At 39.1% G+C, this 11,446-nt stretch overlaps 1 protein-coding gene across 1 annotated transcript in view; it reads right to left on the bottom strand.

Annotated features, from left to right (window-relative positions):
• Nucleotides 1-4,845: 4,845 nt before the first annotated feature.
• LOC136758433 (inactive phospholipid phosphatase 7) overlaps nt 4,846-11,446 on the bottom strand; it is a 32,365-nt gene continuing 25,764 nt past the window's right edge. The window contains exon 2 of the mRNA XM_066712773.1: nt 4,846-9,714. Coding sequence (XP_066568870.1) covers nt 9,323-9,714 — 392 coding nt within the window. The 3' untranslated portion in view covers nt 4,846-9,322. The remainder of the gene's footprint in view (nt 9,715-11,446) is intronic.

The following is an 11,446-nucleotide window of genomic DNA, read 5'->3' as shown; positions in this document are numbered from 1 at the left end:
TTTCTGTGCAAAGTAGGCACAAGCAGCTGTCGATAAAAAGCAATCTTCAGGACTTTATTAAGCCCCAGGTTGGGCCTTAAGCAAAATGCATGATCTGGTTTTCATGAATAAGATAAAAACATTAAGGGCGCTCCAGAATGTTATATCAATAGAAGTCAGTGCTATGTATAGGATGTTCTTTTGCTTTATGAACACCTTTTTATTATGATGATGATTATTATTATTATTCCTGTCCCACACAATACGTTCACACATTCTGAGGGGTGTGAATTGCAATCAAGCATCCAAGGTATTAGAGAAACTTGTGCAAGAGCTTCATCCCTGAGTGCTTGGGAAATGTAGGCATATACAGTAGCCTGTTTTATGCAGTGCACTGCTGCGACTGGCTGATAAAGAAGGATTCAATGCCACTCACCCGCATGAACATGCACGCGTTACTGAAACACACTGAACTGAGGCTGGCAGCGCACTGGCTGGTCCGGCTCCGGGGATTAAGCTCTAGCTTCAGATCCAGAGCTGAGAGGGACCCCTGTTCCAGCTCCAGCTTATTCTTTTTTTCTTTCAGGTGGTAAACTCAACATAAAAACACACATGTAACTGTTAAAAATATCTTTAAAGCAGAATATAGTCAAATATCTCAAGAGAAAATAAAAAATGGTGCAATCTTTCTCTTATCAAAAGTCACAGATATGTGTGACATTGTGTGACAAATCACCCAGCAGTTTCCACCCCTGGTCTCTGCTGTTTCAGATATAGCAACCAAAAGGCATGCTTTTAACCTGAACAGATCAAGGGCTCAGACTTTATCGAGTGACTGAAATGGGGCAGACCGGCGTCCTCACTATTAGTCAACCCTTTTACTCACAGATGGGAAAAGTAGGGGATGTTTTATTCTTTATAAAGTGTGATCTTTGACCTTTGAAAACACCAAATATTACACCTTTGAATATGTAAAATGTAACTACTTAATCTACTTCATATTGTGTGTTTATTAACTGGAGATTATTCAGGTTTATTGATACTAGGTGTGGAGGATAGATTTCCTCTACTACTACTACTACAAAAAAAATACTACTTTCCTAAAAGTTTGCATTCACACAGCCAAGACCTCGACCTTTTCATGTCTTAGGTTTATATTTTTGAAGCTTCACTCCAAGTCTGTTAAAGTTTAACTTAATTTTGTTTAGACTTTTTCTTATGCCAGAAAGAAACCTAAATAACCTCTTTTTTGGTGAAAAGTATACATTTTGTTTCAACTGTCAGTCTCCTTAGGTAAAGGCATCTGCTAAGTATTCAATAATAGTAATAATTTTCTATGAAATTCTAGAGATAGCGGCACATTTATCTTCAGGTGGAGGGTCTGTCTCATAGAGTCACTGCAGGAACTCGATTTCAAAGGACAGACATATTTCATTCTACTAAAGGTAGCATTCTCAAATCAGCATCATAACTCCGTGATCGGGTGCTTGACACATTGGCAAAATATACAAATGCAGATATGAATGCAGATATTGTCAAATGGCCAAGATAGTGGAAAACAGTCAACACTCAAAGGGAAGTGTCAAAACTATGTATCATCTTTTGATGAAGATCAATAAAATAAGAAGTTGAGAAGGCAGCTTGTTTGTTACATATTCTCTTAAAGACAGATGGTGGGAAAAAACTGAGATGAATATAAAAAAACAACAGTGAAATGTTTCAGCAGTACGATACAAGGTACTGATACAGATAACGTTTTATAGCACAGGTTTATTAATTACTTTTAGTTATAAATAAATACCAGATTTGTATATTTTCATTCAAAAACTTCTGTTCTATTACCTGTTAGTACAGATGAAGTTTAATATAAACAATGCTGACCACAATGTTTCAGACTTAAACATCTACTGTTGTCAATACTGTCACAGTTTTAAAGGTATTTCTCATAAACCGTGTTTTTGCAGTAAACGCCTCAGTGGTAAAACTGTAGGATAGAAAACACACTATAAATAATACAATAACAATAATATTAAACCCTGACATGTGAATGGAAAGGCATTCATTACGTAGTTTCTGTTCTACAGACAAACAGAAAATCGTTATTATCAATCAAGTAATAGACGGTACTGGTATGTTGTCACAGTGTGATTAATGGAGCTGGATGGTAGAGTTTCCATGATCAAATAAGTCACCGGGGGATGAGGGGGAGTTAACCTTTCATTACTTCAGATCTCTGTGCGATTCATAACCAGACTCCTGAGATACTGATGTTGTGAATGGAAAGTTCACAATTTCCATTGATTCTGAAAATAATACCCTCTTCACCACAGCTTATAGAAGCTGGCTGACAGCAAACTTCTGATTCCAAACGTCCAGCTTTGTTTTTCAGCCAACACAATGATGTTTTGGATATGGGAACTTTACCGGATGCTGGATAATAGGTTACAATCACTGTGTTTACATGACCACTAATCTTCCACTAGTATTCCAATTACTGAAGGAGGATGAATATACATTCCCCTTGTCAACACTAAATTAGGAATATCAAACAAAATATTTCATAGATACAGTTGTGTATTATCCAAGTAGTTTTATTTAACTACTGCATGTTGTATTTTAGGATTTTTAGTTATTATTGGGATATCCATAATATTGCCTAATTCTAGTTCTAATTCTAATTCTCTCTAGCACCCCTGCCTGTAGTGGGGGGACTGCACTGCACACCAACATCTGTTCTCAGAATTGGAAATACAATTGAAAAATCTCTACAGGCCAAAAGCAAAGTGTAGCAGAGGCGCCAGTAAAACCAGGTTAAGTGGGATTGGGCAGAGGTATCACAACTCCTTTCAGGCCCTCTAAAGTAAATGCTCCCATTGGCTTTGAGTGTTCTTATTATTTTATATTTTTATTTTAACTTCTATAGCTCCTCTGTATTCCCCCAAATTTTAATAAAAATAATGATGTACCTGTTGTCTCTCTCTTGCCCACTATTCCAGTGCCAAATAAAAATTACCTAATATAAAAGTGGTGTAGTATGGCTACAACCTTTAACATCTTTAAACCCCACACCTTGTTACAATAACACACAAGCACTTCTGTGGAACATGCTCAAAAGATGCTACACAAAATAACATTATAATAAAACAAACAAGTGTAGAAACCCAGAAACGGCGTGCTAGAAAATGACAATGACACTTCAGAGGACATTTCCCACCGGAAGTGTATGTTTGAGGGATCAGATTCTGCAGCTTAGTATCCTGGTGAATTACAGCTCGAATGCTACTGAAACAGGCAGACAAAACTAAAGCCTGTCTCTTGTTTTAACCCTGGATTTTCTCATGTAAAAGATAGACGTTCACTCATCCTTAAAACGTAGCATTCCTTCATCACGTTTTAAGTGAAAATGTACCTCTATTATCTCTAATGTCACTGTACAAAACAGACATAAGAGGACAGAGAGACACTACAAACAGTAATTGTACAAATTTTCTTCCCCTCAACTGATGTGGAAACGTGGAGTCGGCTCAGCTCATCGGGGGGGACAAGTCCAGGCATTGGTCCCCCAAAAGGCTCATTGTCAGATGTGTATGTCAGTATAACTGAGGTCGCCCTATCTGACACATACATGAAGTGCTAACTGATGGTGCATGCTCATGATTGGTTGGTTGGTGGGGTCAGGGGCAGGATAGCCTAGCTAAGAGCTTAAATACAGGGTGCCCAGCCCGTGACGGGGTCCGCCGTCATTGTGCGTCACTGCTGGAATAAGTCTACACTCTGTACAATAAACCAGACATTCGACAACCGCAAATGATGGCTACTGGTCATCACAGCCACATGAACCTGCAACGGTGGCAGTACTTTCCCCACTGACTTGGTGGTTTGACGTATGCCATCTACTATAGTATACATTTGGGAAATGAGGTTTATTTTTAATGCACAATACCAAAGTGCTCTCTAGCTAATGGGAGCACAGGCAATGCCACAAAAAACAACAACATTCAGTATACTGGACAAAAGGAGAGGGGAGCAAAGACAGTGTATGATACCCCCCTGGCAAATTCACCTGTTCAATAGGCAGGTAGACATACTGGTCGGTTTTGATCTTCAATCTCGTCCTCCTGGCTGATGAAGTAGTGTATACAGCATCGTAAGGAACTCACTCCCAGGCCCTCTGGGGTTTGACAGCAGCAAGGAGCGGTTTGGCAGTGAATGACTGACTTATACCAGCCTGGACGAGCCTCCGATTGGCTAGATCCTCAGACGAGACGCACCACTCTGGCTGGAGGGAGAGGAGACAGGACAGCCAATCAACAGCAAAACACTCCAGAGAGAGAGAGACCAAGAGGGAGTAAGTATGAGAGGAACTTCAAGAGGAGTCCTACCTGTGAAAGGATAAAAAGGTAGTTAGATGTGTAGATTGATCTCACTCAGTCATTGGTATGTCACAAAGTCTTACATTAGCTAGGTCTGCAGAGAAGTAAGTTCACAGTTCATCATGAGATGCTTGTTTGCAATGTCACAAACAGGCCGGGTCTCACCTGCTCTCTCTCCTGGACGCTTGTGTTTTCATTCTCACAATTCTCAGACTCCAGAGACAGTAAAAATCAACCTGTTCAAATAACAACATTGCTATTAATCGCTCAATCGACAGTTACACACACAGGAACAAAATTAAGAAACACTTCTCCATATAACGTGTCCCTATCACATTAAACGGTATATAGTACTGGCTTTCTGTCATGAAATACCTTTTAAAAATCATACACATGCTTAAAATAGCACACAAAAATACAAAAATGATTTTGGGCATAAAGTCCTCAATGCCCATCTCCCCACAAAACAAACTACAAAAAAAAGAGAAATGAACCCAGTTGAAAAAGAGCCTCTTTTATTTTTTACATCAGCCATTGAGTAGTATATATTAAAACAAGTTTTCTTTTTCCTTAAAAAAAAGAAACCAATGAAAGAAATCATGCAGATTCTTAACTCATAAACCTAAATAACACAGTCTTTTAAAAATGAACATGCCAGATAGTCGATAGACCAATAGTCAAATAGATTTTTCTTAAATCACGTTAATAATCTTGATATTTTTAGCAAAAACAACACAAAATAAAGTTACCCAACCCACAGGTTTAGGTAGAAAATAACTATTAACATCTTTGACAGTATCATCGCTCATACTTTAAAAAGATATAAAGAAAACAACACAAACCATACACTGTTTGACTGCATGAGAGATAATCCCTTATCACCACAGAGTGTTTTCACATCGCTTCGCCCCTCAAATGAAAGACCTGTCACTGCCTTCCCTCAGACACAGAAACAACCGAACGCAGGCCTGTACTGACATTCATCAACATGTCTGGCACCCCAGGACCTTTATTGTGTCGTGAATATGAGATGTGTGTGATACAAATAACTGGCACCAAAGCACACTTAAGGAAGGCTGAATTTACCAAAAAATCATAATAATGAAATGGCAGCAGAATGGAAGGTAAACTGTTATTCCGTTAAACTGTTAAACTGCTTGCATGAGAGGGCAGATTATCGGCTCTAAGTAGACACTATTTACACATTACTAATTAATGGGTAGTTACAGATTAGTTATTATATTTATATTTGCAGTATATCTAACATAATATGGAGGGAACGACAGGGGGGAAGAAACCATCTGCCTGAGATGTTACATTGTAAGTAACAGCAGACCAAATTGGTACTTGCAACAGTGCCCACTGTGAATGCAGTTATCAAAAGTACAGTTGTGCAGTTCCATCTAAACAGCTGATATAATTTACTGACATGTTAACCTCAGTTCTAGTGCTGTCGCTGGGAAATAAATGTGGCACATCTTCAGTGGCAGTTTGTTGCCCTTTTGCCATTCAGGTTCATTACTAAATATATTGAAAATAATTGTATTTGACAGACACTAACAATGCATACATTTTATATTGCTTCAAGGCTTCTATCCTTTTCGCAGGATCTACAGTATTAATGTAGTGTTTCTTGTTATCGGGGAATGGCTGTAAAATGGTGCCAAACATGTTGGTTATTCTAAGCAGCAGATTCTTATTGAGCGCTTTTGTAGCTGAAACAATAATTTCCCTTGTGGGTCAGAGCCAGATTGGATCCCAAGCCGCTGACGACTGAAAGCTGCCGTCCCAGTTTGCAGCGCTTTACCTCCCCCAGAAATTACTCTTCTACTATAATGAAAGATTGAACCAACAAACACACAGAATGAAACCATGAAGTGAGTTGGACATGATTGGGTGAAAGACTCTCGTTCCCTTTTTTACATTTCAAGAACAGTCTCCGCGCTCCTAGAAAAACATTTCGGTTCCAGCAGCAAACATAACCACACTTCCAGCAGACCATTCAGACACGCTGTGTTATTATGTGTATGGATGTTTTATTATGTATTTTTTCTCAAAATACACAGCTGTTGTTGACAATATGTACACACTTAATTTGACACGTTATGTGTGATATTATTCATGAAACTATACTTGTTATCAAGTTTATATTTATATCAATTCAGCCTAAAAGGGTTAAGACAGAGGTTGTGTAAACGTTTGACTGCCACTCTATAAATCAATCATAAGATGTGTTGGTTTTACCACAATAAATGATTGGCCACCACCTCCCCTTAAAAGAAAACTGATCAGATCCAAACATGTATAATGTAGTTGGCAATACAGAATAATGAAAGAGTCAGAAAAATGACAGTTTCATAGCATCCAATTCATCCCACACCTGATGCTATTTTAACAACTGCATTGCTCTTGCAGAGACCAGAACCTTTTATTGCAAGCAGAAAAGATTTAGGACCATGACAATGAGTCAGATAGTATAAACATTGATCTGGGGTCTCTCACAATGAAATAGTACCAGAACCAAATTGCTCCTACCACTTTCCTATACAATGCAACTGGCCTGAACCACTGAAATCCACCTTTTCCTGGGAGCAATTGCATTGTGTCTACAATGTGGCATCTGGTAAAACACATGGCAGTTTAATCAGCCCTTATAATTTTTTTCACAGTATGTACAGTTAATTAAAGAAAGCATTGTGTTTCTATACAAGTCTGTAGCACTCTCTGTACAGGTAGGAAAAGTATATACAATACATGGACACAGTTTGGTAAAATGTACAATTTGAAAACTTCATCAACAAAACGACTGAGAAAAGACTAATGTCGTATGCTGTCTGATTCACAACTTAAGAAAACTACTGTTAGATCTGCAATCCTACTGTATTTCTTTTTTATATACTGTAATACTATCCACATGTTATTCACTGGCATGGACATCTTCATAAAAGATCTGATCATTGTCAAGGCTATGACACGTTGCAATGAAAACCACTTACTTTTGATCACCATACAAACATTGAAATAAGTTCCTCCACCAACTGTAACGTAACGTTTTGCACGGCTATCAAATTAATTCTGTTCAAATCATAAAGGAGGCAACATATACAATAGTGTCACACACTCTAATGCACAAAGGTGTATGTTCTTTCAACATTGCTATAAAACACAAGGGCGTTTTGATAAAGGATGTTTCAACAGTGCAAGCACAGTGCAGTTGTTTCTCATTTCATTGTCAAAGTCTTCAAATGCAGTCTGACACATTGTACTGCATTGCTCAGCAACACACAAACTGGTGTTCAGCTTGGCATTGGCGAAAAGAAAAAGAAAAGCAGCACCATTAACATCTGATTGACAGTTCTGAAAAATATGCATCATTAAGGATCTGAAATTTCCAAAGAGGGATTCTCAATTATGTAATCCCAGGAGTCTTGTGTTCACAGAAAGCTGATAGGATCATTTTAGGATATGTTTTCGTTTGTCATTTGTTTGTTGTTTTGGTCTAGAAGGTGTGATTTTTCAAAATGGCCGAAAGCCTGGGTTGAATCAAAGTTGTGGGGCTGCCATAAGCTGCAGCAAGTGTAGCGAAAGTAGCGCTAAACGGATCGATTGAATACAAGGCACATGCAGTTTTTTAGAAACTATGAAATGAGGAATTTGGATACAGTTTCCAGATGACAGGGGCTTACTGCCGAGTCTGAACACTGTGGTTGCCCGTCGAGGTATTTTGAGTGTACAGGCAACTCCTGAAATTAGTTAGAGAAGAGCGTGGCCTTCCAGAATGTCCCACCAGCTGCCAGTGAGGAAGACTCAAGTGTCCCAAAAGCTCCACCTTCCCCAGTTCATTACCTGAGATTCCCTTACCCTAGTCTGACATACCGGACACTTGGCTGTTAACAAATGACACCGCTGCATTTACAGCAGTGGAAAACTGTTTGATACAACCTAAAATATGTTTTAAGGTCTTTTCAAGAAATCTTCTGGAACTGCTGCATAGAAGTAGATATTAAAAAAGCAAAAAGCAAGTTCAGTCACTGCAGGAAGGAAAGGTTACTGTGCATACTTGACAGTTAAGTTGAAGTCTTTTATGCTATACAAAACCATTAAGGTGTAAACTACCATTTCCTTTCTGTATAAAAAAAAAATAAGCAGTTCATTGAGAAAGTTTAGTAACGGTACTGTGAAAAGCACATTCATTTTATCGTTAATATTTACCGTATCAAGCCTCTTTAATTCAATCATACATTTACAACCCCGTTCAAAATTCAGGAGCAACTCAAAAATAAGGGAAAGCATTGCAAATTGTAGGATTTAAATCTCAGTGCAATATCTGTGATACTTATATAATTATATTAAATATAATTATATATAAATAAACAAAATAAATACCTGTAGGGGAAAAAAGAGCCAATACAACTTTCAATTTAGAGCAAAAATATGTCATGGTGAAAAAGAGTACAATTAAAGATGGACTTGAAACTGCGCCCCCTATCAGTTTAGCCACAGATGTGCTGTCATAGCAAAATCCCTGATTATTAGTGTTATTATTGTTTTCTCTGAATGGATTGCTGGGTTGATAACAAGAAGAGTTTCTTTCCTTGCTCCAGAGTCCATGCTGAGGTCTTAACACTTGATTCTGCCGGCGGTCGAGAGAATTCATATTCACCGTTGTTGCCATGCGCACGGTGACCACGAATAAGATGAAACAATAATAATCCAAAGCCACTCGGACACTGAAAGAGCATCCAAAGCATTTCCAAATGGCCAGTCTTGAAATATTGTATTGCATATAAAAAACAAGTTTCCTGGTGAAAAATATGATTAAGGGAAGCAACAATAACAACAACAACAACAAAAAACCTATGTGGCAAAAGTATGTTTGTATATATATATATATATATATTTACATATATATACACACACACACACATTTTCCTAAAAAGTGTGATTTCTGAGAGAGAAGAAGCCACAGGTCATTTAAAAAAGGGGCTCCAGCTGAAGGTGGAGATGGAGATGAGAGTCTGGCAGGTGTTGGAGGACAGCCACACCATCTCCACCAGGTTGTAGTGCAGGAAGCCCAGGGCAAAGCCGCAGGCCACGTCGGTCAGGTGGTGTCGGCCCAGCATGATCCGCGAGACGCCCACCAGGAAGGCCCAGAGGACCAGCAGGATGCGCAGGGGCACGGCCAGCACCAGGTGGTTCAGCAGGAACTTGGCCACCATGGCAGCGCGGCTGGCGTGGGCGGCCGGGAAGGAGTACACGTCCATGGCCACATAGTCCAGGAAACTGGGGCTCATCTCCCAGGGGCCTTTGCGCTTGACCAGCTTCTGGATGCCAGCCACCGTCATGATGTCTAGGAGGAGGGCTGGAGAACATGGATTTGGGTGGGGAGGGATGGTAGGAGACAAAAACGAGCAAGGGATGTTCACATACTGACCACACTGAACAGAAACAGTCTACTGAAACAGAGGCATAAGGTGTGATCTGGTCTGAAAAGTAGGAGGCCTACATCAGCAAAAAGGAGGACATGCAACGGTGAATGTGAATCATCATCATCACAGATTTTAAAGTCTCCTCCTCTAAAATCACAATTTCAGTTTAAACTTTTTGTTTTTACTCATGAGGAAAACCTGATAATGCCGATCCTGGGTCTAATGTCGCTGAATGCGCTATAAAGATCAGCCTCGGACAGCTCACAACTCGTCAACAGCTCGAGTGAAATGGCATTGGATCTAATTCTGTCCTTGCTGCAGCCGAGCCCGAAATAGACTCCTGACTAAATCCCTGGGAATAGATCAGTTAACTTTCGACAATCCCCCTGCAATCAATCAGTGTCTCTTCTCGCCAGACATAGACCCAACTTCGGCCTGTGGATTAGAAGGGGAGGAACAGTCCAATACTCTTCCCTCTTGTCTGCAATGTTCAGAAGCACTGCACTTCCATGGCTTCCTCCCAGTGTCAGTACCATACAGACCAAACGTGTGGAAGCCACAACACACACAAAAGCAGTTGTCTACTCCTGATCTCTCTACTCCTTGGATTACTAGTATCTTCTTGTACTTGAACAGATAACTGACCCATCTATACTAAATACTTTTTTTCCCTAAGAAATCTGTAAAACTTTGGAAGCGGTTTGTCTTGCCCAATTAAGAATCTTCTTGATTTCTCTTAAAAATGTTTAGCAGTGCCTTAAATATTTACTTTCTATGTTTCGGCCCATACTGTAGAAGGATTAAAAGGGCTGCCAGTAAAAGATAAAACAAGGAGGTACTGGTGGCAGTGACTATAACAAGAGGCATTCAAGCAAAAGTGATGAAAGCTAAAATAAATAAATAAACAAAATAAAACAATGAGTGGATTTATTCAATCTGATGACCGCATCTCTCAGCTGGCCCTTTATTTTTGCTTTTTGAGTGTGTGTAAGTGTGTGTCTGTGAACCACATCTCAGCCTTTCAAAACAGATTGTTTTAAATACCGGTGATATGATCGCCTGCGCTTTTCAGAATATTTACATTACATGTACATTGCAGGAAAAACAAGTACTGTATAACCTGTAGTTTCCACAAAATAACAACAACAACAACAACAACAACAACAACATATATCAGAAGTTCATTACGGTCCATGTGTTTATTTTGGTTTTGTCCATTATTGTCCCAATTTAACATTATGGCTTCACTGCCAGGACATTCTGATTACGTGTTTTCAAATAAATAAATGAAAACAATTAAATAAACACATGTATTCATGCTTTAATTGTAAATAAAAGACGGTCTTACAGTAATGCAGAAGTGTGCAATCATTTGTTTTCTGCTGAAATAGATTTAAATATTTGAAATTTTAAAAGCAACAACACCTCACAGGCCATTTTAGAGTTAGGGACCATTAGGGGTGGAGATTTCATACAAAGAAGTGTCCTGGAAGCGCCTACCAAATCACATACACTGACAGTCAATAGTTTACACATATAGCTTTATGTTACAAATGCATGGATGGCTTTACATGGTGGATTTGCTCACTTGAGTGAGTTTATTGCTCGACTAGCATGTCCTCAGCTTGCTGACACTCATCAAGTCGTATCACTGACAGACAGTCA

Source organism: Amia ocellicauda, chromosome 9, assembly GCF_036373705.1.
Source record: "Amia ocellicauda isolate fAmiCal2 chromosome 9, fAmiCal2.hap1, whole genome shotgun sequence".
Lineage (NCBI taxonomy): Eukaryota > Metazoa > Chordata > Actinopteri > Amiiformes > Amiidae > Amia > Amia ocellicauda.
The sequence above is the reverse complement of the archived record's forward strand: the minus strand, read 5'-3'. Positions and strand labels throughout refer to the sequence as shown.